Here is a 22,396-nt window from a genome sequence, read left to right as displayed (position 1 = left end):
TTCTCCTAATGACCCTTTAAAAAAAAAAAAATATATATATATATATATATATATATATATATATATATATATATATATATATATATATATATATATATATATATATATATATATATATAAAAATTATTATTATTATTTTATTTTCCAGACTGGAAAACTGCTAAAAACTTTTTTTTAGTGGAGGTGCTCAAACTTAATGATTAATTTATCAAGGGCATTTCATTAGCATCACCGGGCTGCTACTTAGACTCCTAAATCATACAGAAGCAGTAAGGATGTACATTGTTTTTCACACTTGGTTTTTCTATTTTGGCTCAAAAAAAATAAATAAATGACAGTGTAATGTTATATGTTGTTCATTTGAGGTTGTATCCATGTTCTTTAAAGATCTGATAAGGACCAGATGATCTTTAATATGTTGTGATGCATAGAAGCATAGAATTGAAAGTGGATGTTCTTACTTTGACTGTAGTTAGTCATCCATATTTGCTTTATATTGTTTACAGTTAATGTGCTCCTGTTTGGATTATTGTTATATTTATATAACAATAATATATTGTTATATATAAGCAGCATGTTGTTTAAGAGAAGATTCTATTGAATACTAAAGCATTTTTTCTATTTTAGTGGATCAGATCTATCACTTGGCCTCTCCTGCATCACCTCCCAACTACATGTATAATCCCATCAAGACCCTAAAAACCAACACTATTGGCACCCTAAATATGCTAGGTAAGTGTTGTCAAACAGCTTTGAAGTTATGAAAGTGTATATTGTGTGTCTTAAAAGAAAAAGTAATCCAATACCTCCTTTCTAGCTTCACTAATGCATTCCATTTACTGTCTAAATGACCCCTTACTCAGTTCTATATTAGTTTCTCCAGCTGCAAGCAGCAGGAAGAAGGAAGGCACAGGAGTTCTTCATGAAGTTATTAGCTTTTGCTGATATTTTTGGATAAGTGGAACAAATCATTTTACACATGCAAGTTTTGAGGTCTAGACTGCAGCAGGATATTCCAGAAGAGAGCTATTTGCCTGACTGAACAAAAAAAAAAATAGAAAACTGTAATAGCTTATACTAAACAAATACCCAACATTCTCACATTGTGTATATTATATACATATATAAGTGTGAATTTCTATATTTTAAACTGCATCCTGAGATTTATTACAAGTGTTTTTTTTACTACAAGACATTCTACTTAAATCTTTTCCCTTACCTTTCCACTGTTGCTACTTTGTGATATTAATTCAATTGTATTTAGTATTTTAGAACATATACAGAACTAACTTTTCAGTATGAACAGACACATTCCTATCCTAGTTTGATAAATCTTGTATAGAAACTCAGCAGTGTGCTGCTTTGTAATCCCAAGATACTTTCCTAACAAACATAACAGATGAGCCAAACACGTGAATCTGGAATAAATTGTACGAATTAAACTGATCCCCTGAAATCTCTGCCAACTTTTTCCAGTGTTGCATTAGTAATGTCTCCTCTCATCTGCAGTTTGTCGCCTGAAAGATTCACGTTTGCATTTTGGTTGTCAATACAATTCTACATAACCTCTATATAATTGCACGTTTTAATTATTGGATAGATTTATAATAATAACTAATCCATGGTTATTAATCCCTAATATTAGGGAATTTTGTTTAAAACGGTCTGCTGAAAATAGTCAAACAGGGCACTTTTTAATTAGTTTTACGACTTGATTTAATTTAAATGATAATAAGAAATGGCTTGAGCATGCTGTTTGCACTCCTAATCCACCTGCCAGCACAGATTCAAACAATGGTGTGAAGGCCTTGGCAGACTGGAGTGTGTATAAGGTTTACAATAGGAGAAATTGGTGCCTTCTGAAACATACTGTATAAGTGCTTCGTTTATAAAGATTCAGGATTATGTGGTTTATGATAGCTGTATTTTGTTCAATAAAGCACACGAGATCCAGTTGACAATAGGATATTGATTTTCTTCTCTCTTTTCATCATCAGGGCTGGCGAAGCGCGTGGGTGCTCGACTGCTACTTGCGTCCACATCAGAGGTGTATGGAGGTATGGGAATGTCCTTCAATAACGAAAATTATGTTATTGGCAGTGGCCATGGAAAGACAAATCCTAACCAAAGGCAAACTAAATCAAATAGCAGATATTATGCCTAAAATAAAGAAAAAAACAAAAACAATAACACACAAAACAAAGTTTATATTCTTTGCTTTTTACAGGCTGTTTTTATTTTCCTTGCTTAGTTTGTGGTTATAGGACCTACGATTTATAACACTACAGTTATTGCTTATTTTATGTAAAGATTTTGAGAAAACTGTGCTTTAGGACATGCATGATGGCATGATTTGAAACAAAGTGGCAGGTGTTGTGTGGTGATCTAATGCTGGAGGACATGGTTAATGACTGTCTCACTCTGACACTCCTACTGAGTTTCTTATAATGAGACCCAAACTGACACACATTGTTACTGCAAACCAGCAGGGTTTTTATTTATATATATATATATATATATATATATATATATATATATATATATATATATATATATATATATATATATATATATATATATATATAAATAAATATATATCTTTTTAGATTAGGCTTCCTAGGGCTGTGTACTTATTTGTATATTCTACACATAGTTTGTGAGTAATTGGACAGCTTATCATATTAAATTAACCTGTGGGTAAATGATTTGCCCTGTGTCTGTGTACACTTATAGATCCAGAGGTGCATCCTCAGAATGAAGACTACTGGGGTCATGTGAACCCGATCGGACCGAGGGCTTGTTATGATGAAGGAAAGCGTGTGGCTGAAACTATGTGTTATGCATACATGAAACAGGTATGTCTGATACCTGATATGCATAGTACATTAATAAATAATGAATTTCTACAGTATAATTTTGCTAGGAGAAAGATGTGAGAGAGACATTGGACTTTTAGGAGGGAAAGGAATGCAGTTGAGCAGATTTGTTGATTTTAACTTAATCTTACCCTTTTGAATAATTTTGTGGAAAAAGCTGCATATTTATTTATATTTATCTTGTTGCAAAAGAATCAATCAGTGTTACAAAAATACACACACTTTAAAGTCCATAAAAAATCCAACAAAAATACATCAAGCCAAATAAAAAAAGTACAGCAAAGTGCTAATCTTTCAAGTTCTTACTGTAGCTGGCTTGTCTTATTTATCACTGCAAATCAAAGCATTTGTCTAAATATAATACTTATTTGCTGCCCTTGTCAGTCAAAACTCTCCACATCTAAAGTAAAATAACTTTTGTCAAATAATAAACATTAATAAGTGTCCAGATATACTGCAGTGAATGGTAACTATACCCATTTTAAGTCTCATGCTTGTTGTTCAATATCCATTTAAAAAAAAAATGTTGAATAACGAAAAAATGTTGAATAACGAGATTTGTGTTAAGTTACAGAATAATTCTCTTTTCCAAAGAACTTGTGGTTAATGTACAGCAACACTCATCAATGAAGACACTGTAAATATAACAAACCTAGTAATCTTTGGATGTGAACTTATTGGGTTATTCCAGGGTTAGTTTTTCATTGCTGATCTTAATCTGCTATATAAGATAAATTGTAGTTTTTATATACTTGAAGCCTCACAATTGTACAGTGCTTTGAGTGGAAAACAGAGGACAAAAACCGTAAATTGGTTAAATAAGCACTTCTTATCTATCGTGCAGAACTAATTCTGGTGGGAGGGTGTGTGTGTTTTTGCCCGGTTACAACTGTAGATGAAACATTTCAGCTTTTTATTATCTACATGGTTTATTACAGCTCTGATGGACAAAATTGGAAAAACACCAGATGGACCCTACATGTGCATTTTTATCATATTAGCCTTAACCTTAAAAAAAAAAAAAAAAAAATATATATATATATATATATATATATATATATATATATATATATATATATATATATATATATATATATATATATATATATATATATAATAACTTAATGTTTAGTGTGTGAATTCTGCTCATTTCTTTTGTCTGTTATGTTCAGTTCCCTCTGAAAATATTGGGATGTCATGGCCAATTCTATTGTTTTTGGTATTCCCTGGAGATTTAGTTTTAAAATCAAAAGCTGTATATGAGAGATTTAATCAGAATTTTAGCTTTTAACTGGCCTGTTTGTTTGGGCTCCTCTATTGATCTTTAATACTGGAATTTGTGACTCACATGTGTATCTTTTTGTCCTGGTGCTGCCCTGTTAGATTACTTGCTTACTTTGAAAATTTAATTACTCTGAATATCTGCTTTTGATTTGAGTCCTGGGGTTTGCATGTAAAGACTGCATTTGTGGTTAAAAAGAACAAACCAACATGAAATCCAGAGAGCTGTCTTATTGGAGAATGATATTTAAATGGCCAGTCTGGTGGCCTTAAAATTTACATACAGATGTTTTATTGGGTTTTCTTGACATTCTTAGTCATCTTTAAAGCCTTGCGTGTGAATATCAATCTAAGTGATTGGCAGCAGCCTTTGATAGATCAGACTGCATCTGGAATCTTGTCCATTCATCTATTCATTTCTTATCATCTTCACCACAGCCAGAGATATGCTTGCAGTGTAATGTCATTACATTCTTTCCCCCAGACTTTCATACATGCATAGAATTTCATGACATCTTGGAAATATTTTCAGAAGGACAGATACGAGTACATATATAGAGTAAATCTATAGTTATTTTTTCACATTTGCCATTTGTACGACACGTGTTATTCACCATAGAGGTGAATCTGAAACTCCTTTGTTAAAATACAAGCTTTCTTTGATGAAAAGGTATGTTGCCTGACATTTACAATTGAATTCAGAAGCATTAACGTTTAATTGACGTTTTTGCATGAGAGGCACATACATAAATTGCTTATTTTTTGTAAACGTTTTCCTAATGAATTCCTGATCGAAGTCAATTAAATTTTCTACTACTTCATTGAATTTCTTATGCGTTGAATTGATCATTGCATTGGACTCACAAAATCCATTTTTCTTCTATTTATTTACGATTGTTCATTATTGGTGTTACAAATTATTTTGCTTTTTTTTCTCTTGCTTAATTTTTTTCTTTCTTTTTAAATCTTCTTTTAAGTTAGGGAATGTATTGAAGCAGCAGCTATAAAAAAAAAAGAAAAAAAAAAGAGCTTTGTCTCACACACACCTTTTTTTTTGTTGTTGCTTCAAGCTAGTCTTTTATTAGCAAACTCTCATCACATAAGTCAAGTTCTCCTGTTCTCTCCTTGTCTAATCAGGTTATATCAGATCACATCTCACATGCAGTCTTACCACATTACCTCTCTGCTCACACAAGCGTGAACACACTGATCTTCATTCACATTCATACACCACATTATCTGATCTTATGATGATATGAATTTTTTTTATCCAAATCCATGGGTAACTTAATATTCCTGTACTGTTTCATGTGAATATGATTGCTAATTTCCTGGCATAGCACAATTCTATTGCACTACAATATACCTAAACCTGCCTGAATTTTCCTGGGGTTTTTTTTATTTTTTTTTATTTTTTTTATTTTTTTTTATTATTGTTTTTTTTGATTGGGGGGGGGGGGAGTAATATAATGCTGTTAAATATAAAGTTATTAAATATATACAATAAATTTTATATAATATATAATTGAAATCTATTCACACATGTTTCTATTTTTATTTATATATAACTCTTGCACACAGTTTATGTATTAATCCTTATGTTTTGTGTCCTTCAGGAGGGTGTAGAAGTACGAGTAGCACGGATCTTCAACACATTTGGTTCTCGCATGCATATGAATGATGGCCGGGTGGTTAGTAATTTTATCCTGCAAGCGCTACAGGGAGAGCCCCTGACGGTGAGCTGCTACACACACTATTCTCAAGTAACAATATGTTGATGGTAAAGTTTTTTTTGTGTGCTGGATGTCCATAATACCACTTATAAGCTAATGTTTTAATCTTTTTAGAATGGAGCCACTAATTTTTTTTTTCTTCATAAGGTTTATGGTTCAGGATCTCAGACGAGAGCATTTCAGTATGTCAGGTAAGCCATCAGAGATTTTGATCTTAATGGACAACTCTCCTAGAATTGTTCTCTACCAGTGAAAATGCTTTATACCAGTCCCAATTGGTTTGCTATGTAATTTTAATGAGGAGACTCGCTCAACTCATTACAATTTCAAGTTGCCAAGAAATCACATAATAGCTGAACAATATCCTAACTAATAGAAAGCAAGATAACTCAAAAAAATTATGACAGAAGACCATTTTTCTTCATTTTAGAGCACAGTTAATTGTTCTTTTTCGATATTGAATTGAATAACTATTGAATAGTTATTCAATATTTTATTGAATAACACCTATTCAATAGCATATTGAATAGGTGATAGTGAGAATGTTCCCAGTATGGGTTATAATCAGTATTTATATAGATGCATTCATTGCCATTTCAATAGGAGCATTTGTAGCACTGCACATGCATGCTATTACCCTTTCAGCCAACCATGTAACAGCAGTGTAATTATAAAGGTACAGAAGAATCATTCCAGCCCTGACACCAATAAGCATACCATAGTCACAGTTACTGAGATAAAATTTTTGCCTTTTCTGATGGTTTCTGTGAACACTTCCTGAACTCTTCACTTGAATCCTCATAATTTAAAGCAGTGCACCGCTGCCACATGATTAATTAATATGGTAATTGCGTGAATGAATGTGTCCTTAGTAATATGGCTGGTGACTGTGTAAAGATGATGTACCTAGAAAAGAGGTAGCTGAGTGTACAATCATTGGCTCTGTAATCATTATATTGCAGTTTTAAATGCATTCAGTTTTTTATTAGTGCAGGTCTTCTAGTGATGAGGACCAGACAATAGATATTTGGAATTTGTGAATTGGGTGTAACAAGCTAACTACTGTATGTTATTCATGTATTCTAGAGTTGATTGCTAACAAATAGTAAAAACAGAATTATTGATACTGCCTGTTTTATAATTTCTCTCCATTCTTTTTTAATGTGCAGTATTGCATTGTAACATCCTCTCTTTCAGTGATCTTGTGAATGGACTTGTGGCCCTGATGAACAGTAACATCAGCAGTCCTGTTAACCTGGTGAGAATTTTAGTAATGAATTGCTTGAACGATTAGCCGACTGACCGACTGAATGATTTATAAGTCGTTTGTAACACTTCAATACTGATTAAATCTGCTGTTAGACATTTCAGAGCATTTTATATTTGTTAATGTCCCTGCTTAGCATTTATTTCAAGTCAAGTTTATTTCTGTAGCGCTTTTCACAACAGACATTGTCTCAAAGCAGCTTTACAGAAATTAACAGTTAAGGTGAAGCGTGTGCATCTATTCCTGATGAGCAGCCATGGCGACTGCACTGGCATTCAGCACCGAGCACATGAACCAAAGGTTAACTTAAACTTTTGTCACTCCGGCACCAATTTAATTTCCTCGCATATTTGCTCTGCTTTAAGGGAAACCCTGAAGAACATACCATATTGGAATTTGCTCAGATGATTAAAAGCCTGGTTGGTGAGTAATAAGTGGAGTAAAAAAAAAAAAAAAAGCTGCCTACATATTCTCTCTTCTCAGTTCCTCTCAATTGATGCCTGTTGCACATGCTCTTGCTCTGTTTCTGTACAGTGAGCCGCAGTCATATTCAGTTTCTTCCAGAAGCACAGGATGACCCTCAGAGACGGCGGCCTGACATCCGCAAAGCTAAATTGCTGCTCGGCTGGGAGCCTGTGGTGAGCACTACAACACACTCTTAATTGCCAAACATGCACTGAGGAATTGCCTCCATTATTGGTGTTTACTTAAATTTAAACAATAGACTTGATACTACATGAAATATTCTTAATTTTGCATGACTAAAGTAAGTGGTTTACACCTTTCCTTTTCTGAGCCTTACCACACTGTACATACTGGTAATCCTACACCCCTCGATTGAAGTGCTACATGGTAGCTGTGTCTTATTCCTTGGTAGTATAGGGTGTTGGAAAAACTTTAAACCAAATTATGAAAATGTGCCGATCCGAATATGTTCAGCAAAATCTGCACATCATCGGTCAGAACAACATTAAACAAGTGTAATCTTGTGCCCACCATTTATGCCCACCTCTTATATACTTTTACTATATACTATTTACTTATATACTTTGCATACAAGTAGACAACCGTATTTTTCGGACTATAAGCGACTACTTTTTTTCCCCACGTTTTGAACCCCGCGGCTTAAACAACGAAGCGGCTAATTTATGGATTTCTTTCTTTTTCACAAACTTCAAGCCAAAAAACTGAGCGACATGAGACCAATGAGATTTCCGAACGGAAACGAAAAAAACGCACCTCACCTGTGTTCTGAGCTGCACGGTATCGGGAGAAAAACTTTCACCGGTGTTGATTTTTAAACGCACGACGATGCAAAAAGATGAACTCCAGAGAGAAATACAGTAGTTGTGAAAGGAAGGAGGAAGACAGTGAACAATGACTTACTTGATCGGATACTGTTTAGATACAAGCCGTTGTAACGCGTTGAGTCTGGTTGAAGGGAGGGCTCATTAACTCTAGTTGCAAATGAAATCTTGTAAGCACAGACAGGCTTCCAAAATCATGCTTTTTTTTATTTTTCTTGGCAACAGCGTTATGGGTTAGTCAAAGAAACTTAGAAATGAGCATCAGAAAATAATGAGCACATAATCCACAGTCTCACACGCACACACACACACACACACACACGCAGTAATACCGGCAGAATGCAGTGACGTGCTGTTCCCAAAATGGCGCTCTGCTCTTAAAGGAGCCACAACATATTTCACCCTTAGTTTACACCGTTTAACAGACACTCTGTTTCGGTAAAGCCTGTGTAAAGTTCATTAGTTTCAGTGTAGACATGTAGGCGGCTTATACACAGGTGCGGCTTATTTATGTTAAAAATAAAAATATTAGTAAAATTCAGCTTATATAACGGTGCGCTTTATAGTCCGGAAATTACGATATTTAAATTTTCCCCAAACATTTCACTGCAGCAAATCATGGAGGCACACAACTGCATAGGATAATCTTTGGATGCAGTAGAATTAAACTTTTCCTTCACTCGAACCAGGAGACCTAAATCAATTGCAGTAGCACAGTGCCCCTGTGCACAAAGAAAGCTCCATGAACATATGGCTTACATTGGTTGACGTTGTTGTTGCTTGCTTATTAGGGATAAACTTTTAAGAGAGAAACTTCTAGGCACGTCTTTGTGAAAGTGCAATACAAGTAAAAGTGAATTAAAAGATCTCGAGTGATCTCGAGTGAGATGAGCTGAAATGAACCCCTTGGCCTTGCCACCCTACATCAATCCCTTTTTTAACTAACACCACTGTGGCTGAATGAGCAAAAATCTCCACAACCACAATTTTAGGTTTAGTGAAACATCTTCCCAAAAGTGTGGAGGTTATTATAAGAGCAAATGGAGATAAACTGTGAAATGGGATGTTCAGAAGAACATATAAATCTTAGTCAGGTGTACATATAGAGTATATACAATTGTTGTATTGTTTGTTTGTTTTTTTGTAAGATTGTACTACATTTTGTAGAAAACCTTGTTCAGCTTATCACAGGCCTTATAAGCTTATTAATGGAACCCAAAAAAAGATTGATGGAGCAGGGAGAGATCTATTGTATTTGTTTAATTCTTGCTAATCTCCTAGTGATTTTTCAAAATCATTAAAAGATGAATCTTTTGCCTTTTTTGGAATTTTTGCCAGTAAGTTTAACATTAAATGTTATATTAATTAAAAGGGTTTTTTTTTTTACCTTTTTAGACACCTTGTAGAGATGGAGCTTTAACTAAATGCTGCAGCACAAGAATGGTTTTGAAGTGGAAAAACATCTTTGTCCCCATTCTTTACTTTATATTTGGCCGAAATTACGCATGAAAAGGCAGTCTGACATTTTTAATTGTATATCCAAAAGGTTTTTGGTTTTCATATGTAGTGTGTAGGTTTAATATAACTGCACAGTCCTTGCTGGTCATGTGCAATGTTTGCCATTACTGTTACTATGGTAACCACATGAGAGAGGCAGATAGTTTTCAAATTTTGTGTCAGGGAAACAGAAAGAGATTTGCTGGTTGGTAAAAGTAAAGCCTGTAAAGCTGCAGAAACATTTTCTGACATTTCAATCCCAATACTTCCTTTAGGCAATGTTACTATTAATTAATGTGTAATGTGTGTTGGATTTTCCTGTAGGTGCCATTGGAGGAGGGGCTGAACAAAACTATTCAGTATTTCAGCAAGGAACTGGAACATCAAGCTAATAATCAGTATATTCCCAAGCCCAAGGCTGCCCGTATGAAGAAAGGCAGACCAAGACACAACTAGAGAACAGGTTTTTTTCTCAGGGATGAGGGGACAGGGCTCATGTGGCCCCTAGCAGCCATTTTACACTGAGGTATTACAACCCCTCCCCTTCCCAATAAACTGCGTGATTTGGTCTTCTTTTTCCTCTGGTTTTTGGAAAAGCAACTCTAGCGAGAACTGCCTCTTTTCTGCTTGCTTTCCATAAATGTGCCTCAGAAATAAAAAAAAAGAGAGAAAAGAAAAACAGACGCTATATTCAACATCTTGCACTTTGGATTTTTGTCAATTACCTATTATTTAAGAAAATGTTGGGAAAAACTCATCTTTGTGCATATATGCCATGCAGATTTGTTTCGATGTGATAATTTTTTAAATAATGTCTTTGTTTCAGTGTTTTGAGATTTATGATTGAGCGTAGTGATCCACTTTATTTATCTTGAATGTGCTGCAGTGGGACGTTCGTCGCTGTTCTGAAGAAAAGAGAAAACTATGTGAAACATGTTTTTGCTTTCGTTCTTTTTTTTATGTCATTTTGAGCCAAGTCTACTGTTGCCATTGTCACAATTTAAAGAGAACTTGTGCTTTTTCTGATTTCAGGTGAAAAAAAAAAGGCTATTTTAATAAAAATATTTACACTGTTCATTATTTTACTCTTTAACTCTCAACTTTTTAAATGTGTATTTGGTGATGTGATTATGATATGATTGTGATTCAGTGATGATAATTATGATAACCCAGTTTATTTGTTCTTGCTTCACCTTCAAGATGTTCAATGAACAGAAATGCATGCACACACGAAGAAATTGGGAAAAACAGACATATTATATAAAAGTGTTTCACAATGAAGTAAATGTTTTGTGAACTTTACCAATCTGAACAGGATTGAGTTCAGATGTTTTTTATATAGTTTGCTTATAATTTGTTACACTAAGCATAAAAAGATTTCTTTATAAATTATCCAAATTTTCTGAGATTATTAAGGCAGTTATTAGTTATTTAGAGTCCATCTAATCAATAAGATTATTGACCAAACTACTGCATTACAGGTGACCAAGATAATCAATAATGTATGTGATTAGATTGCTCTGGGAAGGAAATCAGGCATGTACAGGCAAAAAAGTGTTTTTTTCCCCATGCACTGGGAAAAACAATTGCAGCCACCCAGAAAACACGTAAACAAGCACAGTATTTACTCAAAATCGCATTTAAAAAATATTTGAGTAGGAAGAAAATTCTTTATCACAAGAGGCTCTGCTCATCCACAGAATTGCATTCAATTGATTCACATGGATTGATTCCTGAGGAGAAGCCAAAAGCTAATAGTAATCATAGTTGACATTTGCTCCGTGTCTGTAAGAGGTGCTATAGCGAGGCCCCATGGGAGAATTCTCATCATAGTGATGCTGCCGTCCCTGATCTGTGGAACGAGCATGGTCCATCCAATATGCCAGGTCAGTCTCTAGTCTCTGAAAGAAAAATAAAATGTGAACCTCAGACAATGAATGTTTATAAAGGGCATTCAATTGCTGTGTGATTTTATATGAACATCAGTGAGAGAGTTTGGGGTAACTAGTAGCTGAAAGGAAAGCAGTAGAAATAGAAAATGACCAGGCTGAATGAAAAAATATATCAATCCTTTTTTTGTTTTAAGGATAAGAAAATTTAGTTAGATTAGATTAGATTAGATATTTTCTGAAATTCCCTAAACATCATACAGAGAATGCAGCTAAAAATGCCATTGATTTGTATTTGTCCTCTATAAGATAATTCACAATAAGTTCTGCTTACATAAACACCCTTCATGAAGATGGACATCATGAACAACTTCACAGATTTGTAATTATACTAAGGCCTTTAACTCACCGCCTCATCATACCCCATATACATGAACTGCTGGATCCACTGCTGCACATCAGGACGACTGCGGTCCCACAGGTTCCTCTTAGGCCTTCGAAGAGAAGCCAGGAACTGCTTGGCTTTGGATGGAGGAACTGCCACAGCATCTGCAGCCTTTACCTCACCCTCCACTAGAGAGTAACAGAGAGCAGACAGTTAAAGAGGAAAAGTGTGGAAATAGGTTTTTTTGGTCACATTAAAGCCATGAAAAAGTATAGAGCTGTCTAAATATAAGTATCAAGATCAGAGCTGGAAAGGCCGAGGGCAGTTTAGGTTTAGTTGACACGGGATATTTACATACCTTCTCTCTTCTTCAGGATTTTGTGCAAAGTGCTCTGCTTGGATGCATCTGGAAACATTTATGAATTGAATCAGACTTATTTTACAATTTCAGCAAAACACATTACTTTACTTTGGACAAATTTTCCATACAAACTCAGTTGAATCACTCCACTATTCATGAGCACTGATTTCCATAAAATGCACACGCTGCACATTCCTCAGCACTTACTGAACAGCTACTGGCATATGGAGGTATTTAGCAGAGATTGTTTACAGGTGCCCCAAACAAAGCCTTAACAACAGTTATATACAGCAGTACTGAAATAGTCCAGAATGAATGAATGATCTCAAAATGTCATCTCGTATTATTATACTTATGGCCATTTTCTAAACAACACTGAACTGGTCGAATTCTCTAAAGTCTCTTTGTCTTCTGTAAAAACTCTGGACATTAATAGCTGTGGCTCCTTTCCATATATTTAGGAGGAGCAGGACAAAGAATAAGGCCTAATAAACATTACCCATGCTATTGCTAGTTAAAGTGAATTTCTGGGGTAACCCAGCACTATCACAAGATGCATCCAGTAGACATACCTTTATTCCACCTTTATTATGTTCATGGTAATAACCAGGTTAACAGATTTATCATTTTTAACATTTACATGGTAATGTTAACCATGTTAACAGATTTATCAAAACTTTTTAGCAAAACCACATTTCCCAAAACACACATTTTGCCAGGAAACTGTAAGCAATCTGAGCCCTTTTTTTAGTCTTTGTATTGAAAGTAGGTATTGCATGTATATAGACATAATCCATTCTGTAATCTAATACCCAATTTTCTTTTTTTCATCTTTTTATTATAGCTTGCAAAAGAAAAGCTTCTGGGTACAATAGAGAGTCTGGCTGCACGTCCACTTTGCATTCTATTCAGAAATGTATTACATTTCATTCTGATGGTTTGCAATAAAACAAATACTTGGCATCAAGCAAAAACATATATAAAACATATTTACAACAGCTGCATGTTCAACGTGTTTAAAATTCAAACCTTTTATGAAAGACTATAACATTTTCATGTATTAAATAATTAATTACTTTTTTGTAGCAGGACCAGACCATTAATTTTTTACATGCAGAACAGTCTTTATGAAAAGCAAACAGAAGATGTCCTATACCTGGACATCCCTTTTGCCTGTAGGTTCTTTAAATGTTTTTCTAGTGTGTGTGTGATGCAATATGTCCTGCCTGGAACATGATCACTTTTTGTTTCTTTAAACAAACTGTGTTCTGTTCACACTTCTGACAACACGTCGAAGACAAAAACAGTATTTTTCATCTCTTTTCTTTAGCAAAACACCAAACACAGAACTTTTTTTTTTAGTAAGAAACAGTGTTTCTTTTGTTAAGATTTTATATGTAATAATTTCATTGTATTTCACACTGACTTTATTTTGTACTCTTTGACAAAGTTGCTTGTGTATCCTTGAAGTCTTTTTTAAAATAAATAAATTAATTAAGTATAGCATAACAATCAATGAGACTAATCCCATGCTATGTATAGAACTTGTGGTGAAAGCTCGAGTTGCTGAACAAAGAACTCTTAAGAACGCACTTTTACTTTTAGTGTAGGTTTAGGCATTTCACTGCAATTTATTGTTCATGCATATCTACAATAGGTTTCAAAGTGCAGCATATCAGTTCCTCCAATCAAAAGTGTCTCAGAATAGAGATAAGTGCATTTTGTAATGTTGATAGCTAATGGGCAGACAGGACAGTTTAAACAGATGTGTGTAAAAAGCATTGTTTAGAGAAAAGCATTTACCTGAGAGAGCCAATAGAGTTATTATTGCCAGGAAAGTAAACAGCCGTAGGTAAAGTTTTGGGTACATCATCATGGACTCCTTTTCTTTTTCTCAGACTGCACTCGTTTACAGTCGTGGGTCAGGGTGCAGTGGAGGGAAAGAGAAGGGGAGAGGAGCTATGCAAATACTCCCAGTGGAAACTTGCTCTCCTGCCTGAGGGGAGAAATACCGCAAAAACAAAAGAAAAAAGGTGTGTTTTGGATATTTGGGTCACAGTATTTTTAAATAATTAATAGTGAACCAATAATAATATGTGCATAGAGACTGTGCGACACACAAAAAAGGTTAAATAAATGTAGTTACTGTTCTTACAGACAAAAAGCTCATTTCCAGATGTTCCATCTGTAGAAATTTGAACTAGAAGAGAGGGGGGGATCACAAAACCTGTAATCTGTTTTAACATTTCTCTTGGCAATGAGTTCAGGTTGTGAAGTCTTTTTGCTTCCCTCAGCAACTTTTCAGACAGAAACAAAGACTACATTGAAATGTGAATCTGGATTGAGCACAATGCAAAGTAGCTGGCCAGGGTACTTTCATTTAAGGTAATAGCTTGTTGAAACAGAACTACATTCATTAGAAAATATCACAATGCAGAGGCAAATAAAATATTTCTGCTAACAATATTTAAAATGTCCTGCTTACATTACAAACTTGACTTCTTTTTCCCCATTCAATAATTTGTTCTTAAAATCAAGTCAGGTAATTCAGCAGGTCTATTCTTTCATACTATTTTTCTTTCTCTCCTTAAATTTATGGTCTATGACTCCATAATTGTATTTAATCGAGTCCACAGTGAAAGCTGTTTGGACATCCCTGACGTCATGAAGTAGTGCAGTATAGCATTATTTGACATAGAAAATGTAACAAACAACTTATAACATTGGATGTTGTTTTAATTTAACACATATTAAAAAATAATAATCTGTGGAACAGAGATAGATTCTGACTGAACCTACACTAACAGACTGTATAGGATGAAGAGAATTACAGAAGAGGGGGTCAGTCTGTATAGTGTTTACCTGTGAAGGGGTAAGAGTTTGGCACTGCACTCTTCACACTGTTTTTTTCTTCACTCACAGGTTACTCAAGGGCACATTGTACTGCACATTACCTACAATAGCTTGGGGAAATAAACTAGCCATTTTTATTTACTCCTGTTATACAGATGTGGATGATGTAGCTGTTTTTATAAGATGCTTACTTTACTTTCTCAAATAAAAGGAAAAAAAGGACTGAGCAGTTACAAGTGCCAACGAATCCAGCTCCAAGTCATGGGCTCCAAAAAGGAGTCACAATATTTTCAACAGGATTATTATTTTTCCTATTTTTATTATTACTGTTTACATTTTATCATTTTATATATATATATATATATATATATATATATATATATATATATATATATATATATATATATATATATATATATATATATATATATATATATATATATACACACAGGTAGTCGTCGACTTACGACCTACGCAACTATTACGACTACCTGTCTGTGTGTGTGTCTGTTTGTGTGTGTGTGTGTGTGTGTGTGTGTGTGTGTGTGTGTGTGTGTGTGTGTGTGTGTGTGTGAATATATATATATATATATATATATATATATATATATATATATATATATATATATATATATATATATATAAAATCATATCAGTAGATCTTTCATTCTTAATGGACAGTTGTGATGAGACCAAAATCCAGTAAAAGCAAAAATAAAAGATTTACCATAAACGTTTAATAAGAGGCTCTAACTGATAAAATTTTATTTCAACTGTTTAGAGCGAACACAAAATGAGCTAAAATATATAATAAAACACAGCAATCCCAATGTAACTCTTGGATCTAAGATGTACTGTATGCTACTAAAGCTTCCGAGGCATGTACTAATTAATGTTATGTCTGCAGGACACTGGCAAAGACTAGTAATTATTTGCTATAGAATTTAAGCAACTACTTGTGATTAAAGTGGGAGGTAAACACTGATACTCTGTTATTTTCTTTAATGGCTGATTTCCTAGAGCACATTGTAAAACAGGAGGTTTCATTCTCATGCAAGTAGCATTTAGTTATGCTGCTTATGAAGAGAAGACTTTTTTTTCCCAATGTGATAAACAAAACAGCACCTAAACAGTGTCTGAAAATGCACCAATGAATCAGCCATGTAAAAATAATAATAATAATAATAAAAAAGATTATATCGATTATGATTAGATTAATTAAAAATGTTTCTGGCTATAAATTGTGCAATTTAGTGAGCATGAACAAAGAAAGTATTCTTTTCAGTCATAATACTCATTTGGGCTGAAAACCAAACCTACTTTATGGGACATGCCAATACTGTCAATACTACTGCTACAATACATGATTCTTTACTGTGCATGTTCTTATATAATTGTCCTACACTTATCTCCTGCTGCTGTACTCTTATGTGCCTTATACTCCATGTGTCTTGGAGAAATGAAATATCTCTCCCACCCATGACTGTGTTCCTCTGCATAACTCCAACGTTCTAATCAAGCATGCAGATGATACCACAGTGGTTGACCAGATCAGCAAAAACAAAGAATTGGCCTACAAAGAGGAGCCTGGCAGCATGGTGTTCCACCAACAACCTCACCCCCAATGCCACGAAGACTAAAGAGCTTTTGAAATGTAACAGTAGCATTCCCCTGTTTCCATCAACAAAATTGAAGTATAGCGTGCCTCCAGGTTATAATTTGATAATTCTTGAGGAGACGTTTCTCTTGTTTTATTTATACACATAAATAAAACAACCTGAATCACAGTAAATACTTACCTCACAGACATAATAACTATATTAATGGAAAGCTCGAAATGTCTTATTTTATATAAACAAATATTCTCAGATTTTTTAATACATATGAAAGTTAGAAGAGGTACATTTTCTCTGGTATCACCTCATGAACCGTCCGTGTGGAAACAACAAAGGTTTCGTTTGGTGTACTGATGATTCATGTAATTTAAAACACCATAGTTACTTTAAAACATTAACAAGAATATTTTGTCTTCATGCTCTATGTTGAGTACTAATAATAAACATACATTTGCATAAAGCATCCATATTTGTCCAAGTCCATGTTGATTGGAGTATTAAAAACTTGAAAAGTATTAATTTAAGGTCATTAAGAACAGTTTCGTTTGATTTTAAGTAAACTCATGGCAATCATGCCAAACATACGTATCTTTACTTCTACTTAAGTGAAGGGTGTGTAAACTTTTGCCACCTCTGTTTGGCCACTCCATCACCTTTAGCTTCTTCAGCAAGGCAGTTGTCATCTTGGTGGTGTTTTCGAGGTTGTTATTATGTTGGAAAACATATGTTCTGCAGTACATGTTGGAATCCATGTTTCCCTCAATAAATTGCAGCTCCCCAGTACCAGCAGCACTCATGCAGCCCCAGATTATGAAGTTACCACCACCATGCATGGCTTTAGGCAAGGCACAATTTCTTTGGTACTCTTTATCAGGGTGTCACCACGCATGCTGGACACCATCTGAGCCAAGCAAGTGTATCTTGGTCTCACCAGACCTCAGGACATGGTTACAGTAATTCATGCTCTTAGGCAGGTTGTCTTTAGCAAACTGTTTGCAGACTTTCTTGTGAGCCAGCTTCAGAAGAGGCTTCCTTCTGGGACAACAGCCATGTAACCCAACTTGTTCCAGTGAGCTGCCAAAAATACTGTATAACTGTATATAAGTTTCATTTCATTTCATTTCATAGTATTGTCCCTTGAAAGTATATTCAAAAATGGTTGCTGAAATGTGAGGGATGCACTTTGTGTGGTGTTTGTGTATGTCTGTGTGTATGTATATATATATATATATAATTTATTTGCTCAACAGCTTCTGCATATTGTTTTACTTTCCATGACCTTTATATTTATTTGTTGTGCATTGTACATTGTCAGTTTGCACAATGCTATTATTTGCACTTATGGTAGATGTTAATCTGCATTTCGTTGCTGTGTACCTGTACTATGCAATGACTATGTATGTATGTATGCATGTATGTATGTATGTATGTATGTATGTATGTATGTATGTATGTATGTATCTATCTATCTATCTATCTATCTATCTATCTATCTATCTATCTATCTATCTATCTATCTATCTATCTATCTATCTATCTATCTATCTATCTATCTATCATATAATCTAATCATATATCACTGACTCAAAAGCCTGGCCAGTTTATTTTATTGCATGCTCACTTGGTTCATATTTATGATGCATGCCAAAAAATATGGAGCTGAGTGTGTCAGTAAATGTGTTTGTAAAACATTCACAGTAATAAATAAGCAATCTCACTTACGTGGTCTAATACATGAATTTCACAATCTACTTATTTTAATCAGGTAGCTGTCAAAATACTACTAAAAAAAAATAATAAAGAGGTGTATTGTTGTATGTAAATTTGGTTTAGTTAATAAAAGCTTTAAGAGGCTATACAAAGCAAAACTATCATAAACTCTACTCAGCTGTTTAAAGAACCAGGAAGCACACAGACAAATATCCAGATGCTGTCAGTTGTTAGTATCCTCTGACTGTTCGGGATAAAGGCCATAACCTAAATAGCTGGTCAAAGGAAAGTGAGCCCAATAGGTTCTTGCCAAGTCCACGAGTGTATCATATGCCCCTTGAGCTCTTAACTCCTCCATCCAGCCAAAGAAGTCTGAACTCCACATGTTCCAGTATGGCATGATGTACGTCTCCTGGTGGTCGCTCTTGCTCACAATATCTATGTTAGAAGAAAGAAAAGGTGCATTGTGGAGATCTCTGAGGGAAATATGCATAGAACCTTTTAAAAATAAATAGGCACATTAAAATGGTACCTACCTTGTGATAAATCAAGAGAGCCCTCTCCACTTTCAGCTCCTGAGTAAGAGACTAATACACAAAAACATGATAAATGTTTGCTTCAGTTTGAACTGATTTTAGATTTTAAATTTTTAAAAGTTTTATGTAGTAATAATAATTTAGGTCTATGGGATCTACCAAGAATGTACAAATGTGTCATTATTTGGAACAGAAAAAGAATTCAAATAAAGAAATGTTTGGGGACACTTGACCAATCAGACCCATATTATTCAGTTGACTGCTTTTGCTTCAACCTTTCCATGGACCTTATTGGGTATTGCCATGCTATCAAGTTTGGACCTCTAAGTATCACTGAAAAGTAATTGTAATGCAAACAGCATGCAAAGTTTGATACAATTGAGTTCTTAAAAGTTTTTTGCCAGTTTGAGGAAGAACAACATACTGTATAACTGTGATGGTCAGGTCCCCACAAACCTCTGGCCATAAAGTGTATTTAGCCATGTTAACTACATACAGTATACAGGTAGAATACCTGCTATAGAGAGAGGAAGCAGAATCACAGTGCAGAGTAACATCAAGACTCTCTGATGAGACATGCTGTAATTCCACCTGTAAACGATGGGATGCACTTTATACATAATAAAAAAGCAAAAAGCTCTGAAAAATCTAAAATAATCTAAAATAAATAAAATAAAAATAGACATTTGTGAGGTGGTCTGGGAATAAATTAAAAGTAAAAAAATCTAATTTTGATATAAGCAAGTTTATGTGGGAATACCTCAAATGTATATGTATATTATTATGAAAAAGGGCTACATTGCTTTGGCTGCATGTGTGTAAAATTCTGTTTAACAAATGCAGCAGGAACAATCTGTAAAATAAAAGGCAAAAACAGACTAAATGAATCAGTTAATTTTTTTCCCCTATTGATTTTAGAGCCAACAGAGATCAGTGATGACCAGCTCATGTTTAATTTTATTTATAAAATATGCTTTTTTCTTTTTTTAATTGGCCATTGTTCCATTAGTGCAACAGGTCAAATAAATGTAAACTGTAAATATGGCCTTCTACCATTTCATTTTTGACCGTAACCAGCTTTTGCTAGAATCTTGTATGCATGCTTGACGCATGCAAAAAGGAAACACATTTTAAGAACTCTACATTAAAAAATATATATTTAAAAAATGTGATGGTTTAAAAGTTGCAATTTATATCATTTAAAAAACAAACAGGAAATACATTGTATGCAAATAAAAAAATATATAATCTGTAACCAATAAATATCCACAATAGTCTTTTGTCATTTTAAGTAAAAACAAGTAGAATCCACCAGTAGGAGTTACTTATACATGAGAGAAAAACAAAAGACGTACCTGGAGATGAGACCAGTGCAGCTCATACAAAAACGCTCTACACCGGAGAGATTTTCTAACAGAACCCAAGATGGGAAAATTATAGACAGAAGCTAGTATCATTCTCCTCTGTAGACCACTGCATGGCACCTCACAGTCAAAGTGCCCTGTTTGCTTTTCCCAGGGGCAGTGTGCCAGTCCAGCAGTCGACTCCACATGCCCATGTGAGTCCTTCACTGATGAAAGACCCACTTTGACTGTACAGACAGAGAGATGAGCCCAAATAAGCACATATTTCCAGTTAAACAGCTTCACAATTTACTCAAAACTCTGCCAATGAGAACAAGAGTTCATGTTAGTATTAAGCATCGCACCTGCGATGCTTAATACTAACATGCAACATGAATACAGTGCTTTGCTTAAGTATTTAGCCCTTTTGATTAGGCACATATTCTAATGTTGCAAGCTAAAATTGAAATTGATTTAAACTGTCATTATATGTCATGAATGTATTCAACAGTCCACAATAATTAAGTGGATGGTAATATCAGTATAGTTTGTGAAATCTTAGCTTTTGAGCTTTTGAGCTTTTTCTGCTTTACCTTCAGCCTTTAGGGTGCTTTTGTTTTTAAAGCTTGCTTATCCAGGCACAGACTTTGGTGGACATTCTCTAAGAAGGGCCACAGGTCTGCTATATTCTTTTCATAAATAAAGGAAGATCTAATTGTTTTAATTACCATTACATGGTTTGTATAATGAATGTAACAGTCTTCTGTAAAATGCTGAAAAGTTTGGAATTCTTTTGCTTTTCTAGCCAAACCCTGATTAATACTTTTCCAGAACTTCCAGGTATGTTTTTATAACTCTGGGGTCTCTCAGATCAGATATGTGTATACTGAGATCATGTGATAAGCTAATCACAAGCAGACCGACTCTATCCAACTAATTATGTGATTTCTTATAGCAACTTGTTTCATCAATAACAATAATAACAATTTTTTTTTTTTTGCAAAAATAGGTAGATTTTCCCTACTTTTGTAATATTATGTACTATTTTCTGTAGATTCATGACAATTAATTTCTGGTTATACTACTACAAAAGCCAAGCCATTATGTTGTTTTACAATTAGGATGCTAAAAGACTGACACAAAATTACTACTACAACTACAAAAGCCAAAACAGACATCTTCCATCAGGGCTTAATTAGTTTATTTGACACATCTACATCTACCTTTTTATGTGTATGATCAATTGTATATTTACATTTATATCAGTAGTTAAAATGGTTTATAACGTTCATGTTAACAATGTGGAAAAAAATCATACATGAATCTTATTTGTCACATACATGAATGAGAATCTCACATCTCATATAATGAAATACTCTGTTCACACAGGAAGAGATCAAACCTACTGTCAAAGAGGAAAGTGGTGAACATCCCCTACAATCCCTGGAAAAAAAAAATTCACAGCAATATTGGGGAAATAAATTGTAAATGTATAGCATTACAAAACATATATAAACAACATTCTTAGCATAGATATAAAAAGGACGCCGCCATTAACATTAAGCCTATAACAATCGGATTATAATATTTTTTAAATGCACCAACAGGCTGGTGGTCTTTTGTGTGTGTATGTTTTGTCTGTATGTTTTGGTTTTCTTCCGAAGGCAGTGATGTGGTGTGTAACAGTGACACCCACTGGTAAAATGAACATGATGCATGCTTAACCAAACCCCAAGACAACT

General features: G+C 34.2%; 3 protein-coding genes across 6 annotated transcripts in view; 1 reads left to right on the top strand and 2 right to left on the bottom strand.

The window, feature by feature from the left end:
• The window catches only part of uxs1 (UDP-glucuronate decarboxylase 1), a 204,109-nt gene extending 193,068 nt beyond the window's left edge, over positions 1-11,041 (top strand). For 2 of the 3 annotated variants that reach the window (XM_083535882.1, XM_083535883.1), the window contains exons 8-16: positions 628-732; positions 1,998-2,057; positions 2,734-2,855; positions 5,774-5,893; positions 6,038-6,081; positions 7,088-7,148; positions 7,523-7,580; positions 7,692-7,795; positions 10,286-11,041. In XM_083535882.1, coding sequence (XP_083392008.1) covers positions 628-732; positions 1,998-2,057; positions 2,734-2,855; positions 5,774-5,893; positions 6,038-6,081; positions 7,088-7,148; positions 7,523-7,580; positions 7,692-7,795; positions 10,286-10,417 — 806 coding nt within the window. In that variant the 3' untranslated portion in view covers positions 10,418-11,041. Of the gene's footprint in view, positions 1-627; positions 733-1,997; positions 2,058-2,733; positions 2,856-5,773; positions 5,894-6,037; positions 6,082-7,087; positions 7,149-7,522; positions 7,581-7,691; positions 8,217-9,076 lie in introns of all 3 variants that reach the window. The other variant, XR_014532592.1, reaches the window with a different exon arrangement.
• Positions 11,042-11,114: 73 nt separating this feature from the next.
• On the bottom strand, positions 11,115-14,569 carry ecrg4a (ECRG4 augurin precursor a). The gene is made up of 4 exons (XM_083535909.1): positions 14,400-14,569; positions 12,594-12,641; positions 12,260-12,423; positions 11,115-11,862 (listed from the first exon to the last, which is right to left on the bottom strand). The coding sequence occupies exons 1-4, from the start codon at positions 14,470-14,472 to the stop codon at positions 11,713-11,715; spliced, it is 435 nt and encodes a 144-aa protein (XP_083392035.1). The 5' UTR covers positions 14,473-14,569; the 3' UTR covers positions 11,115-11,712.
• Positions 14,570-18,670: 4,101 nt separating this feature from the next.
• LOC310724163 (otospiralin-like) lies at positions 18,671-22,180 on the bottom strand. 2 transcript variants are annotated; one of them, XM_083537898.1, is made up of 5 exons: positions 22,061-22,180; positions 20,667-20,902; positions 19,826-19,902; positions 19,312-19,362; positions 18,671-19,213 (listed from the first exon to the last, which is right to left on the bottom strand). In XM_083537898.1, exons 2-5 carry the CDS (start codon positions 20,690-20,692, stop codon positions 18,999-19,001), a joined length of 369 nt encoding a protein of 122 aa, XP_083394024.1. In that variant the 5' UTR covers positions 20,693-20,902; positions 22,061-22,180; the 3' UTR covers positions 18,671-18,998. The 2 variants fall into 2 exon arrangements, with proteins under 2 accessions (XP_083394024.1, XP_083394025.1); XM_083537899.1 differs by having other exon boundaries at positions 22,012-22,095.
• Positions 22,181-22,396: the final 216 nt, after the last annotated feature.

The sequence above is a fragment of the Silurus aristotelis genome (genome assembly GCF_946808225.1).
Source record: "Silurus aristotelis genome assembly, chromosome: 3".
NCBI classification, from domain to species: domain Eukaryota; kingdom Metazoa; phylum Chordata; class Actinopteri; order Siluriformes; family Siluridae; genus Silurus; species Silurus aristotelis.
Note: the sequence above shows the minus strand (reverse complement) of the source record. Positions and strands in the feature narration are given on the sequence as shown.

Coding starts and splice junctions, on each gene's coding strand:
- ecrg4a (XM_083535909.1), bottom strand. CDS start 14,472: ATGATGATGTACCCAAAACTTTACCTACGGCTGTTTACTTTCCTGGCA. Junction 12,642..14,399: donor AACTCTATTGGCTCTCTCAG/GTAAATGCTTTT, acceptor AAATGTTTCCAG/ATGCATCCAAGCAGAGCACT. Junction 12,424..12,593: donor AATCCTGAAGAAGAGAGAAG/GTATGTAAATAT, acceptor GTTACTCTCTAG/TGGAGGGTGAGGTAAAGGCT.
- LOC310724163 (XM_083537898.1), bottom strand. CDS start 20,692: ATGAGCTGCACTGGTCTCATCTCCAG. Junction 19,363..19,825: donor GCTTCCTCTCTCTATAGCAG/GTATTCTACCTG, acceptor TTTGTGTATTAG/TCTCTTACTCAGGAGCTGAA. Junction 19,214..19,311: donor CTCTCTTGATTTATCACAAG/GTAGGTACCATT, acceptor CTTCTAACATAG/ATATTGTGAGCAAGAGCGAC.